The sequence below is a fragment of the Macaca thibetana genome, chromosome 9 (assembly GCF_024542745.1).
Source record: "Macaca thibetana thibetana isolate TM-01 chromosome 9, ASM2454274v1, whole genome shotgun sequence".
NCBI classification, from domain to species: Eukaryota; Metazoa; Chordata; class Mammalia; order Primates; family Cercopithecidae; genus Macaca; species Macaca thibetana.
The window spans coordinates 13,043,390-13,069,792 of NC_065586.1; the positions used below are offsets into that span (position 1 = coordinate 13,043,390).

The window sequence follows — 26,403 nt, forward strand, 5'->3', positions numbered from 1 at the left end:
ATAAATCATCGTACTGTATTCAGTGTAGATGGTTCAGATGGGCCTCTACCTAGAACCATCCATTGTTTTTAGTTTCTGTCTTTGATATTAAAAATGTGTTTAGCCGGGCGTGGTGGCTCACGCCTGTAATCCCAGCTCTCAGGGAGGCAGAGGCGGGAGGATAGCTTGAGCCCAGGAGTTCGAGACCTGCCTGGGTAATATAGCGAGACCCTGTTCTCCACAAAAAAGGTAAAAAAAAAAAAAAAAAAGACAAAAAAAAATGTGTTTAAAAAATTCATTACTCAGAATGTTTACTTGTTGACCTTGTCTGTCAGTCTAAAATGGAGATTATCCACTTGACATTTTCCTTTTTAAAAATGTTTTGGAAAATGTCCTGTTGTGGTAAGAGGCTATCGCGTTGCCACAGATGAAAAGAGAAAGAGACACATTTTTCTGGACCCAAAGGACCTGGAAAAACGTGCTCATACCTGGGAGTGGATGTCAAAGGCGTTAGTAATGACACAACCCAGAACACGTTTGAAGTCCCCACGGGGCGTGGTTTGTTAAGGAGGCCTCTGCTGTCCATGCCAGGTGTGGGGAGAAGGGGCGTGCGTGGGTATTGATGGGAGGAAAAGGGCAGGAGGTTGGGTGGTGAGAGCTCTTCTTCCTTCCTTTCTGGAATTTTAGACAACAGTTTATGAGTCCACTATTGCCAAACTGTGGCTGATTATTTCTGTAGTATCAGATTATTCCAGCATGGCAAGGAAGGCTTGCTTTCTTGTCATAAAGTCACTTTAAATTTCGATTATTTGAATACAATAAAATAATGTAAAAATTTCCACTTTAAATGTTATATCAAAATAAAGTGTCGGCTAGGTGCAGTGGCTCACACCTGTAATCCCAGCACTGTGGGAGGCTAAGGTGGGTGGATCACCTGAGCTCAGGAATTCGAGACCAGCCTGGCCAACATGGTGAAACCCCGTCTCTACTAAAAACACAAAAATTAGCCGGGCGTGGTGGTGCGTGCCTGTAGTCCCAGCTACTTAGGAGGCTGAGGTAGGAGAATAGCTTGAACCTGAGAGGCGGAGGATGCAGTGAGCTGAGATCGCGCCATTGTATTCCAACCTGGGCGACAGAGCGAGACTCTGTCTGGGGAAAAAAAAAAAAATTGTCAGGTAAAAGCTGGAATTTTCTACATTAAAGCACAGGGCATAAAGGTGTTGAGAAACTTCCTTGTCAGTAGGTGTGGGGGCAATTGAGTCGCATGGCCAGGTCCTTAGTTTGATTTGTATTTGTTTTTTGGCTTTTTTTTTTTTTTGAGGTGGAATCTTGCTCTGTCGCCCAGGCTGGAGTGCAGTGGCGTAATCTCAGCTCACTGCAAGCTCTGCCTCCCGAGTTCATGCCATTCTCCTCCCTCAGCTGCCTGAGTAGCTGGGACTACAGGCGCCCGCCACCACGCCCAGCTAATATTTTTGTGTTTTTAGTAGAGATGGGGTTTCACCGTGTTAGCCAGGATAGTCTTGATCTCCTGACCTTCATGATCTGCCTGCCTTGGCCTCCCAAAGTGCTGGGATTACAGGCATGAGTCACCGTGCCCCGCCTGGCTTTTTTTTTTTTTTTTTTTTTTTTTTTTTTTTTTTTTTTGAGACAGGGTCTTGGCAGTCTTGAACTCCTGGGCTCAGGCAGTCTCCCTGCCTCAGCCTCCCAAGTAATGGGGACTACAGGTGTGCGCCACCACACCTGGCTAATTATTAAATTTTTTGTAAAGATGGAGGTCTTGCTATGTTGCCCAGGCTGGTCTCAAACTCCTGGCCTCAAGGGATCCTCCCAAAACTTCAGCCTCAGCCTCCCAAAACTCTGGGATTACAGGCATGAGCCCATGGTGCTGGGCCTTAGTTTGATCTGTTCATTCACTTTACTCCTTGTCATCTCCAGGACCCCACTGATGACTCCAGGCTTCCCAGGGCAGAAGCGGAGCAGGAAAAGGACCAGCTCAGGACCCAGGTGACGAGGCTACAAGCAGAGAAGGCAGACCTGTTGGGCATTGTGTCTGAACTGCAGCTCAAACTGAACTCCAGCGGCTCCTCGGAAGACTCCTTTGTTGAGATTAGGATGGCTGTAAGTTTTTGGTTTTATTTTTGTTTTGAGCAAACTATAAAGCCTCACCTGGAAAGATGAAACAAATACCACTTTTTCTTGTCAACACAAGCCAAGGATTGAGGAAATTCCAGTGTAGCAAAGATAAATTGGCTCTCATTTTTTAAGTATAGCATAATGCATATAAGGGTTGCGATAGCTAAAATGGAAAAATATTAATTACCTTTTATGATGAAAGATGTAGTCTTTTCTTTTCATCATGTCCTGGCAAATTGAACATTTTTGTGACTGACCTGAAAAGGAAAAAACCCACACAAGCATGAACTTTCTGTCATTTTTCAAACTAGATTTCAAAGCTGTATTCCGCAGTTCACTTAAGGGAGCTGCAAACATGTTTTTAACAACAGAACCCTCTTTTTTGTTTTGAGATGGAGTTTCACTCTGTCCCCCAGGCTGGAGTGCAGTGATGTGATCTCAGCTCACTGCAGCCTCTGCCTCTGGGGTTCAAAAGATTCTGGTGTTTCACCCTCCCAAGTAGCTGAGACTACAGGCACATGCCAGCACACCTGGCTAATTTTTTGTATTTTTAATAAAAAAGACAGGGTTTTGCCATGTTGGCCAGACTGGTCTCAAACTCCCAGCCTCAAGTGATCCACCCGCCTTGGCCTCCCAAAGTGCTGGGATGACAGGCGTGAGCCACCGCGCCTGGCCAACGGAACCCTCTTTTCAAATGAAGTGGTACAAGGAACGCTGGTGTATTAAAAAGAGGAAAAGGAGAAAAGAAAGAGCAGAACTGCTCTGGTTGTAGGTTGAGGGAGTGTCCTGGCTTTTCCTTCCCTTTCCACAACAGCTACTCAGGAGCCTCTGAGAACTGAGTTTGAAGCCATTGCTATCAAAATCAAATGTCTCCGCAACCCAAAATGAAGTGGGCTAAGTGAGGAGGCCCTAAGCTCTTGAGAAGCATCTGTTACAACTGTGCCTGGCTGCAGGGACAGCCCTATTAAAGAGCAGAGCAGGTCGATGCACCAGGTGGGGGCCTCTCCTTCACTGTGTTAACAAAGATTAGATAGGGAGAAAGATAAACAAGGATCAAATCATCTGCAATACAGTGTAGTACTCACTTTCACTGAGTCAGAGTACATATCTGATACAGGAAAAGGGGCTGGCCGGATGTAGTGGCTCACGCCTGTAATCCCAGCACTTTGGGAGGCTGAGGAGGCAGGATCACTTGAGCCCAGGAGTTCAAGACCAGCCTGGGCAACCTGGCGAAACCCTGTGTGTACAAAAAAAACTACTAAATGTTAGCTAGGCACATTGGCATGCGCCTGTACTCCCAGCTACTCAGGAGGCTGAGGCAGGAGGATCACTTGAACCCGGGAGTTTGAGAGGCTGCAGTGTGCCATGATTGTGCTGCTGCACTCCAGGCTGGGTGACAGAGCAAGACTCTGTCTTTAAATTTAAAAAAAAAAGAAAAGAAAAAAATTGTGTCCCTGGAAGAGAAAAATGTACATTGTATATAAGTCAGGAGGAGTGGGGAGCAACTTGCAAAAAAACTCACCTACTGGTTATATCTGACATATGGGTGTGTGACTATCTTTGTTTTCTGATTTATTTGCTGCACTAGAGTTAGGAAACAGCTCTGAATAACCTTGCCATCCATGCCCCCTCATACATTTTAGTGGCCAAAATCAAGAGAATTAAAATGTCAATTGAAAAGCGTATTTTGTCAGGGTACCCTTTCTGCAAGTGATCGAAGATTACCGAGACAGAAGTTTAACCAAAGAACCTTACGCTTCTGTCAATAACCGATAAACTGCAGGAAACCCAACAGCATATGAGAAGTTTCCAAATGAAGCTTTTTCCTTCAGGGTGAATCGTTAGCATCTCATTCTCCCTGTCAGATGAGTGACAAGTTATTTTTAGTGTAAACATGTTGTGCTTGCTTTTCTTCTGTGAACTGTAAAGCACTGCCCAAGATTTAGGAAGAAATACCAAAAATATCCAGAACCCCCGTGGGCCCAAGCAGAGAAAAAAATATATGTGTCTGTATTTTTTATAATAGATGTATCTATATTTATATTATATAATGAATGGATTATATGTAATATAATATATATTAATTATATAATTAATACATAATTATATAATTACATATTTAACATATTTATATAATATATAATCTATATTTCTATATCTAAATATGTATCTAAATATATATATTTATATGCATATATATAGGGAACCATCTTTGTGCATTTTTGAAGATTTTCCCTGGGAACTTAATGGAATATAAATGTCTTTCAAATCCTGTGGGTCTTGGACTTCTTGTTCCCTAAGTGACCTGCGGTGCATACAAATTTCTAACGGGAACCTACTTGGCCAAGATGGCGCTTTGTGAATCTCATTCACAGAAACTGCCTCTTTTTTAACTTTACCTCAGTGAGTTCTAGCATTTTGCGTTTTAAAGGACCGTCTGAGAAGGATATGTGGAGTTGTCACCAGCTCTGCATGACCTTAACCTTGAGAAAGAGGGAACTGCCAAGGAAAGTTCCATTCCATTGGAGCCACCTGGTTTAATCTGAATGTCTGGAGGGGTCCTTGGGTTGCATGTCACAAAAATTCATCTTATGTCTTTTTTTTTCTTTTGACAAACAATTTGTCTCCCAGACGTATTGTGTTAAATCCCTTGCGTTTCTGTTTTTACAGGAAGGAGAAGCAGAAGGGTCAGTAAAAGAAATCAAGCATAGTCCTGGGCCCACAAGAACAGTCTCCATTGGCACGTATGTGAAGGAAGACTCGGGCTGCCAGGCAGACCGGCTGGGCAGGCTTGTCACTGGGAGCTTATCACTGGGTGCTTGTCACTAGAGGTCAAATGTAGTGACTTGAGGAAGTAACTTCTTTATGATTTATATCAGGACCTTTCAAGAATATTTGGTTTGAATGCTATTTAATGTTGCAGCTCAAGCTGGCAGAGATTAAAAACTGTTTGATTCCCATTTGGCCCACACTGACTGTTCTGTTCTAGTGGTGTCTCACCAGCAGACGAAAAGTGAAAGCAAACTGGTTCTCAGTCAAACCAATGAGACATGTTTGCTCATTGGTTCCCCAGTGCTGTTTGACCCAGACCAGCCTGCCCAGCTTCCATAAGTGAAATATTTTCATTTTCTTTTCCCTGCTACTCCCCAGTTATAAGCTGGCATGACCAATACTGGAACATCTTTTGTAACAATGACCGATAGCACTCTCAGTCAACGTGGATGTCGCCTGAAAGGACCCAGATTTCTTATCTGTGGAGTCTCAAGTGTACCTGTCCCATGTAGATGTGAGGAAACAGATGTCTTAAATAGTGGCAGGGCCTTGGGGAGGGAGGCAGACCTAGAACTGAGTGCCTGAACCTCTTGACTCTTACAAGCAGTGCTCACCAAGGAGACTGCTAGCTTGCCATCTGCAAGCCGCTTACCCCTGTGATCATCTATTCAAGAGACGATTGTCTGAAAAGATCTCTGAGGATCTCTTTTTTTTTTTTTTTTTTTTTTTGAGACAGAGTCTCGCTTTGTCGCCCAGACTGGAGTGCAGTGGCCGGATCTCAGCTCACTGCAAGCTCCGCCTCCCGGGTTCACGCCATTCTCCTGCCTCAGCCTCCCGAGTAGCTGAGACTACAGGCGCCCGCCACCTCGCCCGGCTAGTTTTTGTATTTTTTAGTAGAGACGGGGTTTCACCGTGTTAGCCAGGATGGTCTCGATCTCCTGACCTTGTGATCCGCCCGTCTCGGCCTCCCAAAGTGCTGGGATTACAGGCTTGAGCCACCGCGCCCGGCCGAGGATCTCTTATCTCATAGTTTTTTTTTGTTTGTTTTGTTTTGTTTTGTTTTTTGAGATGGAGTTTCACTCTGCCACCTAGGCTGGAGTGCAGTGGTGCAATCTTAACTCACTGCAACGTCCGCCTCCCAGGTACAAGCGATTCTTCTGCCTCAGCCTTCCGAGTAGCTGGGACTCCAGGTGCCTGCTACCACGCCCAGCTAACTTTTTGTGTTTTTAATAGAGACAGGGTTTCACCGTGTTGACCAGGCAGGTCTTGAACTCCTGACCTCAAGTGATCCGCCTGTCTCAACCTCCCAAAGTACTGCATTTATAGGCGTGAGCCACTGCGCCTGGCCATCTGATAGATTTTTAAAACCTTCTTTATGTAACTTGATGAATGTGCATGTAGAATGACTTCCAAAATGTGAAAAAAATTGTCTTCTATTATGTTTCTAAGCCCTTGTATGAGGAAGAAAGTAAGTATTAGATAATATTCTTTCATCAGAGTAATTGGCATAAACGAAAGTAATTCCCTTTTTTGGTTAAAAATTCTTCACGTTTCCCCCAAATTGCTTTTTTAATATTCAAAGACGTTCCTGGAAGTAGTGGCAAATAAAAAAGTCCTGGTTGAAATTTCAAAGCCACTTCCTCATCATTCATATCCAGATGCAAAGACCACTTCCTCTTTAAGCCACATGGCTATTTTAAAAATAACAGCTCTTTACCATTTGTGAGTATCGTAATTACTCTGAGATTGATTTCCAGGTTTGGAGTTGGAGCTTCAGAGTCCTGGAAACTGGGATTTAATTCTGGCTGTTTATTAGCTATGTGAACCCGAGTTGGTGACTCAGAGTAGCTGCCGTTAGCATCATCATAGTCATCCCTCATGTTTTGTAACAGTGATCATGATTTTGTTTGTCACTGATATGTCTCTTGATTTAGTCAGATACTGAAATTGAGAAAAATACTTGACATATCATAGCGCCTCCATTTCTCTGCTCTCATTTGAAACCACAAGTGAAAAAGGTTTTCTCCCCTTGACTTAAGCTGTGATGGTCTCTGTTAACTTGGAGAAAGGCCAGTGGTCTGTACAATGTGCCTTTATCTTTTGTCTGACTGCAGTCCCCTATTGAGACCAGATCTCTGGAAGGCTTGCCACCTTCAGCCACGGCTGCTTCTGCTGAACTGTTCCGTGGGTTTTGTGGTCTGGTGTCAGGTACACAGTGACTGTTTGAAGGAAGAGGGTGTGTGCAGTGTAAGGCTGGCCTCTCCGAAGCCTCACTGAGTCTCCACACCTTCCCTAGGAAGCATGGAGGAGCTTGGCACTGGGGGTCCCAGGACCAGCTGTGCTTGTTCACTAGTTGAGAATTAGTTGGAGAATGTTCTGGAAAGCAGTTCCTTTAAGCTGGTCCCAGTTATATTGGGTTACTCTCTTCTTAGGCTTTGGTATTTTTCTGATGAAAACCTTTTAACCTTTATACTGACCATGGCATTGTCTAAATATAGGAGCAGATCTGCAGAGGGGGCCAAGAATTACTTGGAACATGAGGAGTTAACTGTGAGCCAGCTCCTGCTGTGCCTAAGAGAAGGGAATCAGAAGGTAGAGAGACTTGAAATTGCACTCAAGGAGGCCAAAGAAAGGTATGAAATCGGTTAACTTGAAATATGTGTTTTTTTTTAAAACGGCTTTACTGAAGTATAATTAAGATACCATACAGTTCACCCATTTAAAGTATACATTTCAGTGTTTTTTAGAATATTCCCAGGATTGTGCAACCACTGTTACTACAATATAATTTTAGAACATTTTCTCCCCCAAATGGCACTCACTGTTTGCTCCTCCAAGCAATGTGCTTTCTGTCTCTATAGACTTGGCCATTCTGGACATTTCATATAAATGGAATTATACAGTCTGTGGTCTGTTGTGACTGGCTTCTTTCACTTAACATAATGTTTTTGAGGTTCATCTACAATATAGCATGTATCAGTACTTCCTTTTCCTTGCTGAATAACCTTCCATTGTCCATGTATACAACATTTTGTTCATTCATTCATCAGTTGATAAACATTAGGGTTGTTGCTACTTTTTACCTATTATGAATAATGCTGCTGTGAACATTATGTACAGGTTTTTGCTTGGACATGTGTTTTTAATTCTCTGGGGTATATCATTACGGGTGGAATTGCTGGGTCATGTGGAACCTCTATTTCATATTCTAAGGAACCAGCAAATCATTTTCCAAAGCAGCTGTGCTATTTCGCATTCCCACCAGCAGTGTATGAGCATTCACTTTCTCCACGTCCGTACCAACGCTTGTTTCTCACTGTCTTTCACGTTGACTTCAGCCATCCTAGTGGACGTGAATTGGTATCTCATAGTTCTGATTTGTATTTCTCTAGTGACAGTGATGTTGAGCATCTTTTCATGTTGACTGTTTGTTTGCTTTGGAGAAAAGTCTCTTCAGAGCCTTTGCCCATTTAAAAAATTCGGTTATTTGTCTTTTTATGTGGAATTATAAGAGTTCATTTTACATGCTGGATACAAGTCCCTTATTAAATATATGATCTGCAACTATTTTCTCCCATTCCATGGATCATCTTTTCACTTGATGTTATCATTTGCAGCACATTTGTTTTTATTTTGATGTAATACAATTTATCTCCTTTTTCTTTTGTCACCTGTGCTTTTGATGTCCCATCTGAGAAACTGTTGCCTAACCCAAGGTCACGAAGATTTACTCCTATATTTTCTCTTAAGAATTTTGTAGTTTTGGCCAGGCGTGGTGGCTCACGCCTGTAATCCCAGCACTCTGGGAGGCCAAGCGGGCGGATCACAAGGTCAGGAGATCAAGGCCATCCTGTCTAACACGGTGAAACCCCGTCTCTAATAAAAAAATACAAAAAACTAGCCGGGCGAGGTGGCGGGCGCCTGTAGTCCCAGGTACTCGGGAGGCTGAGGCAGGAGAATGGCGTGAACCCGGGAGGCGGAACTTGCAGTGGGCGGAGATCGCGCCACTGCACTTCAGCCTGGGAGACAGAGCTAGACTCCGTCTCAAAAAAAAAAAGAATTTTGTAGTTTTATCTCTGACATTTAAGCCTGTGGTCCATTTTGAGTTTGTTTCCATGTATGTTGTGATATAGGAGTCCAACATCATTAGACTCTCAGTTCCGTTTCATTGATCTATATGTCTGTCCTTATGCCAGCACCACAATGTCTTGAGTACCATAGCTTTGTAGTAAGTTTTGAAATCAGGAAGTGTATTAGCCCGTTTTCATACTGCTATAAAGAACCGCCTGAGACTGGGTAATTTATAAAAGAAAGAGGTTTAACTGACTCACAGTTCAGCATGGCTAGGGAGGCCTTCGGAAACTTACAATCCTGGCAGAAGGCGAAGGGGAAGCAAGGCACCTGCTTCACAAGGCGGCAGGAAGGAGAAGGAACACAGGAGGCCCTACCACACATTTATAAAACCATCAGATCTTGTGAGAACTCACTCACTATCACAAGAACAGCATGGGGGACCCTGCCCCTATGATTCAGTTACCTCCTCCTGGTCTCTCCCTTGACACATGGGGATTATGGGGATTACAATTCAAGATGAGATCTGGGTGGGGTCACACAGCCTAACCATATGAGGAAGTGTGTGCCTTCCAACTTTGTTTTTCTTTTTAAAAACTGTTGGCTCTTCTGGGTTCTTTGCTGTTCCATAAGAATTTTAGGATCAGCTTGTTAATTTGTGAAAAAAGCCAGCTGGGGTTTTACTAGGGATTGCATTGTATCCCCAAATCATTTGGGGAGAATTGCCATCTTCAGGATTGTGTCATCTGCAGAGATAGACTTGTTTCTTCTTTTCCAGTATGAATGCCTTTTACTTCTTTTTCTTACCTGATTATCCTGTCAAACAAAAAAAAAGTGTTAAATAGAAATGTAGAGAGCAGGCATCCTTGTCTTGTTCCTAATCTTAGGGGGAAAGCTAAGGCCCCACCTTTGTCCTCACTTTCAGAGGTTCCTGGTGTCACTCATGCTTGAGTGTCCTGGAGTTCCCACATTGTGAATCTGGTTGCTTCTTGGCTTTCCCTACTGTTGGCTCAAAGGTTGGCCTTCTTGGGCTGGTAAGGCCCCACTCAGACCTATTCCTACTTTCCATTCCATATTTTCCTACTATTATTTCCTCTCACTTTTTCTTTGGTCCTGTAGGCACATGGCTTTTTGAAAGTCCTTTTAGTAGAGTTTGGGCTGGGAAAAAAATTATATGCATACATTCAACCCATTATCTTTAACCACAGTCTCTCTTGTTTCATTTGGATTGGGATGGCTTCCTGTGGTTATGATTTGGTGTTAAGAATGGTGTTACTTTTTTTGTTGTTGTTTATTCGGTGACTTTTAAACTTAGCTATGTCCTAAAAGGAAAAGTCTTTCCTTCTCTACTGAATTCTTATAAATGAGATGCCATGTTCATGGAAAACACATGCATCCACGTGTGTAAACACACACAAAAACAATTTCAAAAACATTGCTGTATAGTACAGTTCCATGAAAACAGATGGTGTTCAAGATGAGTTACAATTGCCTTTTACCTCTGTGTGTATTCATCTGTGAATCAATTCTAGCCAATTTTAGGATGAAAAATAAAACTAATGCTAATATAGTGAATGTGTAGAGATTTTGAAAACCCCTGATCCTTTATCCCAGTTGTAAACAATGTTCTTTTTAGTGCTTCTGTAATTGCTATTTCTCTTAAAGCCAAGGAGAAAGTAACTTTTCTACCTTCTGTGATTTTCCAGAGTTTCAGATTTTGAAAAGAAAGCAAGTAATCGCTCTGAGATTGAAACCCAGACAGAGGGGAGCACAGAGAAAGAGAACGAGGAAGAGAAAGGTCCAGAGACTGTGAGTCCTAAGATTCCACGGCCACTGTCACACCCACACACACGATAGTAGTCCAGCCACTGAATTCGAATCTCGTGATGTGTTATTTGCTTTAGAAATGTAGAAATCGGCCGGGCGCGGTGGCTCAAGCCTGTAATCCCAGCACTTTGGGAGGCCGAGACGGGCGGATCACGAGGTCAGGAGATCGAGACCATCCTGGCTAACACGGTGAAACCCCGTCTCTACTAAAAAATACAAAAAACTAGCCGGGCGAGGTGGCGGCGCCTGTAGTCCCAGCTACTCGGGAGGCTGAGGCAGGAGAATGGCGTGAACCCGGGAGGCGGAGCTTGCAGTGAGCTGAGATCCGGCCACTGCACTCCAGCCTGGGCCACAGAACAAGACTCCGTCTCAAAAAAAAAAAAAAAAAAAAAAAAATGTAGAAATCATGTTGATGTTGAATATTATCTGTTTATTCCTTTTATATTCCCTTGTCCTGGTCTGTGTCAATTGTAGCAAGATGTATTTCTTTTTTTTTTTTTTTGAGACAGAGTCTCACTCTGTCGCCAGGCTGGAGTGCAGTGGTTCAAGCAGTTCTCCTGCCTCATCCTCCCAACTAGCTGGGATTACAGGCACCTGCCACCATGCCCAGCTAATTTTTGTATTTTTAATAGAGACAGGGTTTCACCATGTTGGCCAGGACGGTCTCGATCTCTTGACCTCGTGATCCTCCCACCTCAGCCTCCCAGAGTGCTGGGATTACAGACGTGAGCCACGGCGCCTGACTGCGAGATGTATTTCTATCAGTATTCTACAAAACCATTTCCTATGTCTCTTCTTGACTGATTTCTTCTCCTCAGTCCTTCAATGAAGAAGCCTACTGTATGAAAAAGGAATTTTGTCCACTTTGTAACGAGATAATTTGAGGATATGACTCAGAAATGTGAGGGAGAATTGAAAGATTTGGGTTCTATCCCTTTACTGGTTTGAATAAAGTAGTTCGAAAGAGAAAGGTTTTCAGTGTTGTCTTGTTCAGTATTGTCTTATTCAGTATTGTCTGGTAATTGAGAGGTGCCTTTGAGTCTGCAGAGTCTTCAGCTTAGGGAAGTTAATGAAGCCGTGAAGGTTGATGGCCATAGTGGTGCACGTGAAAGGCATTTACATAAAATACTCACTTTAGGTAATTAATTTATTCAACAAATATGTACGTTGAATGCCTACCATATGCCAGGAGATTGAGACCTTACTGTTGAAAGGAGAGAGAACATTTAGAAAACAGATGAAGAGACCACCAGTGAATAATAGTTCTCTGTTTGACTAAAACTAATTCAGCAGCCAGTAGCAGGGAAGTATGGTCTTTCAAGGCATCAGAAACTCATTTACAAAAATTATAGAGCTTCCAGGAAAAAAGCCGCACAACAAAAATAGTTGAGTAAACTAGAAACATACACTGGGAAGGGAGTATGGGGGCAAGTTGTTAGCTGGATACATAGGACTGTGCTTTGACACCTCTGTGGTCTGTGATCTCTGAACCTGGAATAGGGGGATTTTTTGGAAATGGAGTCTCGCTCTGTTGCCCAGGCTAGAGTGCCGTGGCGCGATCTCAGCTCACTGCAAGCTCCGCCTTCCAGGTTCACACCATTCTCCTGCCTCAGCCTCCTGAGTAGCTGGGACTACAGGTGCCTGCCACCACGCCCGGCTAATTTTTTGTATTTTTAGTAGAGACGGGGTTTCACCATATTAGCCGGGATGGTCTCAATCTCCTGACCTTGTGATCCACCCGCCTCGGCCTCCCAAAGTGCTGGGATTACAGGCGTGAGCCACCGTGCCTGGCCAGGGTTCATTTTAATAGCGGTAAAGTCATTATCACAGTGCATCCAAATTGATTAGTTCATGCTTTGTTAGGAAACAGAAGTTACCCAAAGCTTAGCAAACTAAGTACCAAGTATCCAAAACATTCTTTTCCTACACAATGTTTGGGGTATTGTCAAAGTTGAATCAGTTCACCAGCCGGGCTTAATTGGCTGCTAATGGCTCAGACTGTTTTCTCCCAAAGAGGTTTGTTTAATCTCTGATGATAATTGTCTATATATATTTGGGATTTCTCGTGTGATAGGTTGGAAGCGAAGTGGAAGCATTGAACCTTCAGGTGACATCTCTGTTTAAGGAGCTTCAAGAGGCTCATACAAAACTCAGTGAAGCCGAGCTAATGAAGAAGAGACTTCAAGAAAAGTAAGAATGCGAGAGCAATTTTATCCTCCTTTGAAATATACATTTTTACAAAGTATACTACTATATAAAAACGTAGGTTTTTTTACTATGTTATATAAAAGAAAAACAGACACCTAATTAAAATATGAATTCAGAAAATACTAATGTTTCAGTTAATGTGTGAACATGAAATACTTGTAATATGAGGGGATGGGGACTGGAGAACTTGAATTCTACCTCTTAGGGGTATTTGTTAAATGTAGGAGCCTGTGTGAGATCTCTACAAAGCTGTGAGCAAATTTTCCTGTTTTTGACTTAAGCCGAGGACAGTGACGTGAATAAGCATAAAGAAAGATGAAAAGAGCATAAAGATCTTGAGTGACATTTATTTATTTGGAAAAAGATCAATTTCAATTCATCATTTCAATCAGTTAATTATTTCAGGCTAACATGTAGATTGAGAGCTTAGCATTTGCTTGTTTCTCTTGATGTAAGAAGTTACCCAAAACTTAGCAAACCTACGTTGGTGTTGTTCGATTGGATTCATTGGCAAACATGTTTTCTAGCCCAGTACGGAGGTGTGTGTGTTTTCTTGAGGTTATAATTCCCAACACTCTGTAGTATTATGGTAACGTGGCAGCTACAACTAAGGACTTTGGACAAACAGACCTAGATTTGACATGTGGGTCTACAACTTATTTGTGTTGGGCAAGGTATTTATTTCACTTCTCTGAGCCTGTCTTGTCATTTGGAAATTGTGTGTTCTAGTGTCTTCTATATACATTGTGTTAAATGGTATGTCTAATGCACTGGGCATTAATGCTTTGTGCATAGCTGTCATTTATTTGTGTTATATTGAAATTCTCTTTCCGATCTTTAAGAAGACTTAGGGGAACTTCCTTTTTCCCTTATTGAATCTTTGTCAGAAACTAAAGTCTTTGCAATGGACAGAACCTGTAACTTTTTTTTTAATATAAAAGATATCTATGCATCACTACATGAGAAGGACCTTTAGCTAATTACTACTGTGGTCTGTGTTTAAATACTAAAGATGTATCTGTATGACTAGTTAAAACAATTATTCAAAGAGGACAGTACTGCGTGTGAGCTTAGATCTGTACTTTTTGATGTTTAGGTGTAAGGGTTCAGAAATGTGGTCAGGTCTAGTAAAGAAGCAAGGAGGATTATGTATTTTATTTTGCATTCATAAACCCTACAGCCCTAAAATTCTTGTATTGTACATAACCTTGGGATTTGTTTAAAAGCCACTGAGTCAGAAGGGAGCATTGTTTATCCTCATGAAATCTTGACCTTTCTTAGGTGTCAGGCCCTTGAAAGGAAAAATTCTGCAACTCCATCAGAGTTGAATGAAAAGCAAGAGCTTGTTTATACTAACAAAAAGTTAGAGCTACAAGTGGAAAGCATGCTCTCGGAAATCAAAATGGAACAGGCTAAAACGGAGGATGAAAAGTGAGTGTGCCGAGTCAGAAGGGCGGCGACGGGGCAGAGGAGGGAGACTTGCCTTTTTATACGGATTGGAATTCGGTTTTGAGAATCAGTTTTTAAAAATTTCTTTTTCACTTATCTGAAGGAGTCCTAGGAGACTTCTCAGAGGGGATAAAGCTTAAAAGTGTTGTCATAATAAAATGATGCTGATGGTTTGCACTCTGTCTTGATCTTTCAGAAAATTTTTTTTTTTGAGAGTAAGAAATGCTAGTAGGTGGTGGGATGATAAAGGTAGGCGAGATTGTTCTACTTGAGTGTTCAGAAGGTTGGGAGGCAAAACTATAAGTTTCTATGACATTTTCCCCAGGATTCCATTGTTTTATATCTTTTTTAATAGGTCCAAATTAGCCATGTTACAGTTGACACACAACAAGCTTCTTCAGGAACATAATCATGCATTGAAAACGATTGAGGAGCTAACAAGAAAAGAGGTATTCACCGCAAAAAACTATTTCCATAGCCTAGTAATGAACAGAAACTGTTGAAGATTTTGTATATAAAATAGTTGCATGAATCCTTCACTAAGTCTGGTTTCAAAGGTTGTTTTCCAGTGTACCATTATTTCTTGCATCTAGGGTTTATACCTTCTGATGTTCCACTTATGTGTAATGTGCTTTATTGCATACGAAGACAGTGTTAATGTCCTGTGGTCAGGGATTAAGCACTTAGTGTTTCTAAGGATAGGTTTGCAGGTGAGCTAAGAGCATGGGCTCCTCTGGGTAGGAAGGGCCATCCATTTTGTGGAACTCTGCAAGGCCAGCGTGCCTGCTGTCAGTAAATTTGGGACCCTGGAATCATCAGCCAGCAGTTTAAATTCATAATAGTGGGCCAGGTGTGGTAGCTCATGCCTGTAATCCCGGCGCTTTGGGAGGCCAAGGCTGGGGGATCATTTGAACCCAGGAGTCTGAGACCAGCCTGGGCAACAGGGAGGCCCTATCTCTACAAAAAATAAAGAGTTAACCAAGTGTGATGTTCGTGCCTGTGGTCCCAGCTCCTTGGGAGGCTGAGGCAGGAGGATCACTTGAGCCTAGGAGGTCAAGGCTGCAGTGAGCTGTGATCACGCAACTGCACTCCAGCCTTTGGCACAGAGTGAGAACCTGTCTCTAAAAAAAGAAAAAAATTAAATAAATAAATTAGTAATAATGCCAGGATGGTGTGATAGTTTAGAGATCACAGAAGGTTGTGAATTAGAAGGAATCTCTGAATTTTTAGCCTTGTAAATATACTCTTTGTTTTTCATTTATTTTATTTTAGAGAGGGAGTTTTGCCATGTTGCCCAGAATGGTTTTGAACTCCTGAGCTTAGGCAATCCACGTGCCTCAGCCTCCCAAAGTGCTGGAATTACAGGTGTGAGCCATCGTGCCCAGCAGTTTGTCACTTATTTATTTAATAGAGTAGTGTTCCTCTCTTTGACCTAATAATTTTAAATTTAAAACATGTTTCTTCTTTTCCACTGACTTCAGGCAGAAAGAGTAACAAGTGGAAAAATAACAGTATCAACAAGTCACAGCCTTATCAAGAGTGGAGTTTGTTATTGTATCCCTGATTTTAGTGTTACCTTCTTGTTTCAGGAACTCATTATTTGCAAGCCACAACTTAAATACAACTTTCTGAATAAGTTAGCATTGCTGATTAACAGACTGGTTAGAGCTGATACATTTTTTTTTTTCCCCGGTAGAGACGGATCTTACTATGTTGCCCAGACTTGTGTCACACTCCTGGGCTCAAAGATCCTTCCACTCCAGCCTCTCAATTCCAGGCATAAGCCACCACACCCGGCCAGAGCTGATAATTAAAAAAATCAACCTTTTTCTAATCTTTTACTGAAATAGGCAGAATTATTTCGAAACCATTCCTAGAATCAATGTTTCTTTTTCAGTCAGAAAAAGTGGACAGGGCAGTGCTAAAGGAACTGAGTGAAAAACTGGAACTGGCAGAGAAGGCTCTGGCTTCCAAACAGCTGCAAATGGATGAGATGAAGCAAACTATTGCCAAGCAGGAGGAGGACCTGGAAACCATGACCGTCCTCAGGGCTCAGGTGAGGCACCTTCTTTCTGAAACCCCAGCTGAGCGAGGCCAGCCCTGACTGGATTCTCGCATGGGAAAGCGATGGTGTTTAGAATGTTTATGATTTTCTGTTGTTTATTTTTTTCACCCATGAATGTATGAAAACTTTAAAATGGAAACATTTGGAAAGTGTTCAGTGGATCTTATCCATTCTGCATTTGATAGGTAGGTAGTTGGATTCTTTCCGGTCTGTGGCATTACGATTAATGTTGCTAAGACATTCCTGTGCGTGTTGCTCTGTTCACACGTGGATGTTTTATATTTCTGTTGGCTACACGCCTAGGAGTGGAGTCGCTGGATCATAGACTCTGCATGTTATTCACTTTCAACAGGTGATGCCAAACCATTTCCCAAAGTGACTGGGCCAGTTTTCACTCCCATCAACAGAGTTTTCATGGCTCTGCATCTTACCAACACTTCTATTATCAGTCGTTTTCCTTTAACCACTCTAGGGGGTATGTAGTGGTATCTCATTTAATTTGCATTTCCCTGATGACTAATGGGAATGAGTCCTTTTTCAAGTGTTTTTGGCCTTTGAGGTATCCTCTTTGTGAAGTGCCTGATCAAGCCTGCCTATTTTTTTTTTTTTTTTTTTGGTTCAGTTTTTGAGACAAGAGTCTTGCTCTGTCACCCAGGTTGAAGTGCAGTGGTGTGATCTCGGCTCACTGCAACCTCTGCCTCCTGGGTTCAGGCGATTCTCCTGCCTCAGCCTCCCATGTAGCTGGGACTACAGGCACGTGCCAACATTGCCAGCTAATTTTTGTATTTTTAATAGAGATGGGGTTTCACCACATTGGCTAGGCTGGTCTCAAACTCCTGACCTCAGGTGATCCGCCCACTTCCACCTCCCAGAGTGCTAGGATTACAGGCATGAGCCACTGCGCCTGGCCTGGCTTTTTAAAAAAAAGTAATGACTTCTGTATATACTGCACATATAAGCCCTTGTCAGTTATTTTTGCCTTTTCACTCTCCTAAAGGTGTTATTTGAGGAACAAAAGTTCTTAGTTTTAAGGTAGTCCAGTATGTCAGCCTTCTCATTTATGATTAGTCTTTTTGTGTCCTGTTGTAAGAAACTTTTATTACTCCAAGGCCAGGAAGATACTCCCTCTGTTGTCTTCTAAAAAATTTGTTGTTTTACCTTTTACATGAAGATGTACAAACCATTTGAAATTGGCTCTTGTGTATAGAAAGTGAGGTAATGGTAAATATTTATTTTTTTCCTATATGAATATCCAGTTGACTTGGTACCATTTAAGCCATCTTTTCTTAAGTGCTCTGCTGCCCTCTTCATCACAACTTGTGTCAACATGTACATGAGTCTGTTTCTGGATTGTGTTCTATTTTATTGATCTACTCATATATCTTTGCTCTGGTACCATGCTGTCTTATTATAAAGCATCAAACTTTTTTTTTTTTTTTTGAGAGGAGTCTAGCTTTGTCACCAGGCTGGAGTGCAGTGGTGCGATCTCGGCTCACTCTAACCTCCACCTCCCAGGTTCAAGCCATTCTCCTGCCTCAGCCTCCCGAGTAGCTGGGACTACAGGCGTGCGCCACCACGCCCAGCTAATTTTTGTATTTTTAGTAGAGATGGGGTTTCACCACGTTGGCCGGAATGGTCTCGAACACTTGACCTCATGATCCGCCCGCCTCAGCCTCCCAAAGTGCTGGGATTACAAGCGTGAACCACTGTGCCCTGCCAGCATCAAATTGAATGGCTGGATCATAAGTTAGGTCCATTTTCCAGTTAAATAAATATTACCAAGCTGTCTTCCAAAAATGCCTAACCAAAATTATACTCTCACCAAAAGATAAGCACTCCTATGTCCTCATATTCTTGTATTATTTTAAAAACCTTGGCCAATCTGATGAAGGTAAACATGTTATTTTTTAATTTACTAATGTCAGCAGTTTGTTATTCCCTACGTATAGACTCATTATCACCAAATACCCAGAGTAGCTGACCCCTGTGAAATGCAGGCAGTTGACTGGTACTTAGAGCTTTAATAGAGCCTCAGCCTGCATTCTTAGCTCTTCAGAGCATTTCCTTGCTTGGGTAACTCATGTTATGGGGTTCTTCCACTCTGCTGCGGTCATGTATTTTCGCCCATTTTAGACATAGATATTTGTTTTATCTTGATGGATACTCTTGCTCATTCATTCAATAACTCCTTTTTTTTTTTTTTTTTTTTTTTTTTTTGAGACAGTCTTGCTCAGTTGCCCAGGCTGGAGTGCAGTGGTGTGATCTCGGCTCACTGCAAACTCCGCCTCCTGGATTCACGCCATTCTCCTGCCTCAGCCTCCCAAGTAGCTGGGACTATAGGTGCCTGCCACCACGCCCGGCTAATTTTTTGTACTTTTTTTAGTAGAGACAGGGTTTCACCATATTAGCCAGGATGGTCTCGATCTCCTGACCTCGTGATCCGCCCACCTCGGCCTCCCAAAGTGCTGGGATTACAGGCGTGAGCCACCGCGCCCGGCCCAATAACTCCTTTTTTGAGCACTTATCATATGTCAAACACTGTTTTTACTGCCGGGAATATACGAATGGACAAAACAAAGACTCTATTCTTACTGGCTCAAAGCTAGTAAGTGATAGAAGTGAGACTAAATCGAATTTAAGTCATACTCCGAAACACCCATGATCCAACACTGACAATGTGAGATGCTGAACCACTCACAATTGACAGGAAATCCCTTAAAATGATCTCTTTATTACACACTTTTAAGTAACGATAGTTTTGATAGAATATTTAGATTTTTATTACTTTTACTTTTAAAATAATGGATAATAATTTATATCTCAGAACCAGCAAATTTGAAAAGCAAATTTTAAACATAGAAAGTTAAAAATTAGTATTAAATTCCAATACCAATGGAACAGTTCACTCAGCTGACATCATTAAATATTAAAACACTATTAAGTGTTTTGTTATTTATAATTTTAAAACAATTATTTGATTTTTAAAATGTGTTGTTTTGTTTTGAGGCAGGGTTGCACTCCTGTCACCCAGGCTGGCGTGCAGTCGCATGATCGTGCTTCACTGCAGCCTGAATTTCCTGGGCTCAGGGGATGCTCGTGCCTCAACCTCCCGAGTAGCTGGAACTACAAGTGCATGCCATCATGCCCAGCTAATTTTTTGTATTTTTAGTAGAGTTGAAGTTTTGCTATGTTGCCCAGGCTGTCAGCAGGAGGCCTCACTTCCTCGCCATGTGGTCCCCTCCAGAGGGATGCTTGGGTGCCCTCATGTCGTGACAGCTAGCTTCCCCCAAAGCAAGTGATCCACCAGAGAGCAAGGAGTGACAGTGTCTTTTGTGACCTAGTCTCAGAAGCCGTACACCATCACTTCTGTAGTATCCTAGAGGTTACACAGATTGGCTTTATTCACTGTGAGAGGGAAACATACAAGGTGATGAATACCAAGAGGCAAGGATCACTGGAGCCATCTTAGGAGGCTGGTGACCACACAGGGGACGTGGATTGAATATGGAAAAGTCCATGGGAAATGGTCTTCTGTCAGGTTCAAATGCTGATTTGGCCGCTTAACAAATTTTCCCAAGATGAAGAGCCATTAAGTTTGTAAAATGAGGATAGCAAGTCTATATTCTCAGGATTTTTTCATAAGGTAAAGTAAGATAGTAAATGTAAAGCACCCAACATAGGACCCAACACATGTTTGGAATTTAATAAATAGCGTCTATTTGTGATGATGATTCTTTTAAATTTAGCTTAAGACCAGCCTTCATAAATATACTTGGCAGAATGAACAAACCATTTACTGTATTAAGTTGATCCTGAATTGTTTATTATCTAAAAGTCCAGATAATTTTGTTGAATTAATGGTACCTACAGTATTTAAACTACCTATATCAGTGCAGTTGTGGGATTTGTGTTGTTTAAAGCACACACACAAACACAGCTTGTATCTGCTATTGGAATGTACCTGGAAAGTCATGGTCATATACTGTTTTCTCACAGGATGATGCATCTGTGATTCACAAGCGCTACTGTTCAATAAGGATACAGCACTACCGCTTCATGGCATAAACACTGTAGAGAATCTGCATTCATCTGGGTACTAACTTCTGTATCTTTTTTTCCTCTAACAGATGGAAGTTTACTGTTCTGATTTTCATGCTGAAAGAGCAGCAAGAGAGAAAATTCATGAGGAAAAGGAGCAACTGGCATTGCAGCTGGCAGTTTTGCTGAAAGAGAATGATGCTTTCGAAGATGGAGGCAGGTAAGGAAAAGAGAGGAGGACCCAGAGCTCACATCAACATGGCTGGAGAAGGGGTGCCTGTCCAAAGACGCTCCTGATTTGAACTATAAGAATAGCTCTGCGTAAGTTGAGGCTGCAATGAGCTGTGTTTGCGCCACTGCACTCCAGCCTGGGTGACAGAGCGAGTCCCCTGTCTGAAAAATAAATAATAATTGCTTCACTTACGCTTCATGTGACCATGTTCCCAACACTTAGTTTGTCTTACAGGAAAGCTTGACAGAGACTTGTGGGAGCTTGATCAAGCTCCTTGCTTTTTGATAAGCAAGGATTTTGATTTTTAAAATGTGTTGTTTTGTTTTGTTTTTTGAGGCAGGGTCTCACTCCTGTCACCCAGGCTGGAGTGCAGTGGCATGATCATGGTTCACTGCATCCTCAGCTTCCTGGGCTCAGGTGATCCTCTTGCCTCAGCCTCCCGAGTAGCTGGAACTGCAAGTGCGTGCCATCATGCACTTCTAACAATAATGTCGCGTGTCCCAATGAGCTTATCTTGCCATTGTCATGGATGAAATATTCATAGCACTTTAAATTCCTGAATATACTTTTAAAAATACTGCCAAAAATTACTTCTGACTTTTAGAAATTTATTTTGAGAAAGTTATAAAACACAGCAAAATACAGAGAATAAAATAACAGACTCTACTATGTACCCCATCCTGCATTGACAGCGGCTTGTATTTGCTCCAAGTATTTTTTTACTAAAGGAAAAAGGGAATTGTAGATAGAGTTGAAGTCTCCTTTGTTCCCCATCCATCATTATATTCCTTTCTTCCTTTACCTTGTGCTGTTAGGAATTTCGTGGGTAGCTTCCCCATCTGTTTTATACTTTTACATATCATATACACACACCCCTAAATCTCATCTCAAAACCAGCTAATATTGATTTCTCTGTGTTTAAGTTACCAAATGATCACTATAGGTATTGTTCTCCAACCTACTTTATATAATATTGTGATTTTGAGCTCTCTGTTGATATAATTTATTATAATTATATAAAGCAGATGTAATTTATTATACTTCATTGCTGTGAGTATTTTGATTCATAAGTATGCCACTTCTTTCTAATCAGTTTCCTGTTGATGACAGTTGGGTTATTTCCTGATTTATTTATTTATTTATTTATTTTTTTGAGACTGAGTCTGGCTCTGTCGCCCAGGCTGGAGTGCAGTGGCGCGATCTCGGCTCACTGCAAGCTCCACCTCCCGGGTTTGCGTCATTCTCCTGCCTCAGCCTCCCGAGTAGCTGGGACTACAGGTGCCCGCCACCACGCCCGGCTAGTTTTTTGTATTTTTTAGTAGAGACGGGGTTTCACCGTGTTAGCCAGGATGGTCTCGATCTCCTGACCTCGTGATCCGCCCGTCTCGGCCTCCCAAAGTGCTGGGATTACAGGCTTGAGCCACCGCGCCCGGCCTATTTCCTGATGTTTTTAACCGTAATTATTTACTTTCACAACGTAGTCTCCTAGTGCCGATAGTATTTAACACTAGAATTAGTCTGGTTTTTATGAACCTTGGCAGTGTAGGCTGAGTCTTTTTTCCCCACTTCTGTTGACTGTCTGCTCAGTGTTGTCATGTTTCGGGGTTGTAGATTTCGGGGTTGTAGAACATCACACGTCGTGTTGCTTTTCATCCCGGCAGGCAGTCCTTGATGGAGATGCAGAGTCGTCATGGGGCGAGAACAAGTGACCCGGACCAGCAGGCTTACCTTGTTCAAAGAGGTAAGTCCTGTGTGATCCTGGCTTTCCAGGGAATAGCTATCCTATGAAAAAGATGCTTGAAGAAAACTTCCACTTCATTCTCTACAATGGATTCCAAATCAAGGCACCAAAAATACAGCACCCGTCAGTCTCATTTCCACAGCTCTCCTATCTCCCTCCATTACCCACCAAATCCAGACCAGACCCTTCACCCTGCCAGAGGGTGCCTGGCACAGCCACACTTTTTCTTTTTTTTTTTTTTTTTTGAGACAGAATGTCACTCTGTTGTCCAGGCTGGAGTGCAGTGGCGAGATCTCGGCTCACTGCAACCTCTGCTTCCTGGGTTCAAGTGATTCTCCTTCCTCAGCCTCCTGAGTGGCTGGAATTACAGGTGTGCGCTGCCACACCCTGCTAATTTTTGTATTTTTAATAGACATGGGGTTTCACCGTGTTGGCCAGGCTGGTCTCGAACTCCTGACCTCAACTGATCTGCCTGCCTCGGCCTCCCAAAGCACCAGGATTACAGGCGCGAGCCACTGTGCCCGGCCTACAGCCACACTTTTAAACCGTGTCTCCCTCTGTTCTCTTACAGATATTAGCCAGACTGAATCATCCCCTTGAACTTGTCCTAAGAGCCTGTATTTGCTTGTATTTGTGCCCTTCACGTAGACGCCCTTTTCTTATGCATATTCCTGTCTTCCTTCAGTCTCTTTCCGGTGACCTCTTACCCCATCTTTAAAATCTATTTCAAATTCCATCTCCATGAACTGTTTCCATTTTGAACTTCCAAAGTACTTTATTCCTCTATGTTGGTATTGATCTGCTGTTTTACAGGTGTTTCTGTGTTCTAGGTAGATATTTAAGTACTTTATTTTTATTTCTGTTTTTTTTTTTTTTTTTTTTTTTTTTTTTTTTTTTTGAGATGGAGTCTCGCTCTGTCGCCCAGGCTGGAGTGCAGCGGCCGGATCTCAGCTCACTGCAAGGTCCGCCTCCCGGGTTTACGCCATTCTCCTGCCTCAGCCTCCCGAGTAGCTGGGACTACAGGCGCCCACCACCTCGCCCGGCTAGTTTTTTGTATTTTTAGTAGAGACGGGGTTTCACGGTGTTCGCCAGGATGGTCTCGATCTCCTGACCTCGTGATCCACCCGTCTCAGCCTCCCAAAGTGCTGGGATTACAGGCTTGAGCCACCGCGCCTGGCCTCTGTTTTTATTTTGAGACAGGGTCCTAGTCTCTTGCCCAGGCTGGAGGGCAGCGGCATGGCCGTGGCTCACTGCAACCTCCACCTCTGGGGTTCTAGCGATTCTCCCGCCTCAGCCTCCCAAGTAGCTGGGATTACAGGTGCACGCCACCACGCCTGACTAATTTTGGTATTTTCAGTTGAGACAGAGTTTCACCATGTTGGCCAGGCTGGTCTTGAACTCCTGACCTCAGGTGATCCACCCACCCCAGAGAGGTCTCCCAGAACAGAATGTACCTTCTCAGAAGCAGAGGCAATGGTTTCATTTATTCAGCAGATACTTTTTTTTTTTTTTAATTATTATTATACTTTAAGTTCTAGGGTACATGTGCATAACGTGCAGGTTTGTTACATATGTATACTTGTGCCATGTTGGTGTGCTGCACCCATCAACTCGTCAGCACCCATCAACTCGTCATTTACATCAGGTATAACTCCCAATGCAATCCCTCCCCGCTCCCCCCTCCCCATTATAGGCCCCGGTGTATGATGTTCCCCTTCCCGAGTCCAAGTGATCTCATTGTTCACTTCCCACCTATGAGTGAGAACATGCGGTGTTTGGTTTTCTGTTCTTGTGATAGTTTGCTAAGAATGATGGTTTCCAGCTGCATCCATGTCCCTACAAAGGACACAAACTCATCCTTTTTTATGGCTGCATAGTATTCCATGGTGTATATGTGCCACATTTTCTTTTTTTTTTTTGAGACGGAGTCTCGCTCTGTCGCCCAGCCCAGGCTGGAGTGCAGTGGTGCGATCTCGGCTCACTGCAAGCTCCGCCTCCCGGGTTCACGCCATTCTCCTGCCTCAGCCTCCCGAGTAGCTGGGACTACAGGCGCCCACAACTGCGCCCGGCTAATTTTTTGTATTTTTAGTAGAGACGGGGTTTCACCGTGGTCTCGATCTCCTGACCTTGTGATCCGCCCGCCTCGGCCTCCCAAAGTGCTGGGATTACAGGCGTGAGCCACCGCGCCCGGCCTTATGTGCCACATTTTCTTAATCCAGTCTGTCACTGATGGACATTTGGGTTGAGTCCTTCAGGATGTGCAAGAGGCTCTGCTTATGCTGGGAGTCAGACAGCAGAGGCTAGCCCTGGATCCTGACCCCTCTTCTCTGGCAGTGGGGTGATTAGAAAGCTCCCTGCTTTAGAAATCATGCTTTATGATTAATACATATAACTTCAGAAATGCTTCTTAAGGCTGCTGAACACAATCTCAAATATTCATACATGTTACTACATCCAAGTAATGTACTTAGAAGCAAATAAAGGTTGCCTCCAAAAACAAACATTTTGAGGGCCAAACCAAAGTCTAGGCTGAGACCAAAAAACCAAGATGGTTTGCGTTGGTCCAGAAAGATCAGAACAGAGAGATGCCCGGGAACCAGAAATAATTTCCTGCAGTTTGTATGGAACCAGGACCTAGCTAGAGTCAGGGCTTATTTCAGACATGCTCTGATTGAGGCTTGAACCTCAGTACTACTTCAAAACTTGGGGAAATGACAGGGTGCGTTGTTCCGTCGTTCCTCCTTGTTAACTTTACGTAGATAACTCCTGTTCATTCTCAAGGCCCCTCTCAAGTTAATCGGTCTCATCTAGGAGGACTTCTTGCACCAAGATCTAAACTAGGGGCCCTTCCCTTTCTCCCATGGACGCCCTTGCACCTAACACTCACCTGGCTAACACTCGTGCCTAACACCTTGCCACGCCACTGCTGCCACATCTCCTGCCTGGCTTCTCCACCACGTCTGTCTCCCAGCACACAGCAGTGTCTCTCTACATCCCAGAGGACTCGAAAGTGTCTGCTGAACAAATGAGATGATTGCCTCTGCTTTTGGGAAGGTACAGTCTGTTCTAGGAGACCTCTCCTGGGCTCTGTGGATTTCTTTCTCCACATTCCCTCCCTCTTTTGCTTATATCCTCATTTATCCCTTTTCTTCTCTCAGATATCCTAGTTTTTACTAGAACATGCATTGTCCTGTACCTAGAACTGAAACCATGTATTTTCACATACCTTGAAACTGGAATACAGTTTAAATCCTAAAAGAATGCACCAATACACCTGTAATCCCGGTACATGGGAGACTGAGATGGGAAGATCAGTTGAGGCCAGGAGTTCAGAACCAGCCTGGGCAACATAGTGAGATCCCATCCCTACAAAAATTTTAAAAACTAGCCTGCTGTGGTGGCATGTGCCTATAGTCCCAGCTATTCAGGAAGCTGAGGCAGGAGGGTCACTGGATCCCAGGAGTTAGAGGTTGCAGTGAGCTACAATTGTGCCACTGCACTCTAGCCTGGGAGACAGGGTGAGACTCCATCTGTCAAGAAAAAGAAAAGAAAAGAAAAGAAAAAAAATCCTAAAGCAGGCCAGGCACGGTGGCTCACGCCAGTAATCCCAGCACTTTGGGAGGCCGAGGTGGGCGGATCATGAGGTCAGGAGTTCAAGACCAGTCTGGCCAACATGGCAAAACTCCATCTCTACTAAAAATACAAAAATTAGCTGGGCGTGGTGGTGCACACCTGTAATCCCGGCTACTCAGGAGGCCAAGGCAGGAGGATCACTTGAAGCCGGGAGGCAGAGGTTGCAGTGAGCCAAGATCGTGCCACTGCACTCCAGCCTGGATGACAGCGAGACTCTGTCTCGAAGAAAAAAAAAAAAAAAATCCTAAAATAATA

The 26,403-nt window shown here is 43.1% G+C and overlaps 1 protein-coding gene across 5 annotated transcripts in view; it reads left to right on the forward strand.

The window, feature by feature from the left end:
* The window catches only part of OPTN (optineurin), a 48,911-nt gene that overhangs the window by 9,968 nt on the left and 12,540 nt on the right, over window positions 1–26,403 (forward strand). For 4 of the 5 annotated variants that reach the window (XM_050803219.1, XM_050803218.1, XM_050803217.1 and 1 more), the window contains 10 exons: window positions 1,915–2,097; window positions 4,783–4,856; window positions 7,383–7,517; window positions 10,662–10,764; window positions 12,857–12,972; window positions 14,272–14,421; window positions 14,795–14,888; window positions 16,337–16,495; window positions 20,632–20,762; window positions 22,436–22,515. In XM_050803219.1, the coding sequence (XP_050659176.1) occupies window positions 1,915–2,097; window positions 4,783–4,856; window positions 7,383–7,517; window positions 10,662–10,764; window positions 12,857–12,972; window positions 14,272–14,421; window positions 14,795–14,888; window positions 16,337–16,495; window positions 20,632–20,762; window positions 22,436–22,515 (1,225 nt within the window). The remainder of the gene's footprint in view (window positions 1–1,914; window positions 2,098–4,782; window positions 4,857–7,382; window positions 7,518–10,661; window positions 10,765–12,856; window positions 12,973–14,271; window positions 14,422–14,794; window positions 14,889–16,336; window positions 16,496–20,631; window positions 20,763–22,435; window positions 22,516–26,403) is intronic. The other variant, XM_050803221.1, reaches the window with a different exon arrangement.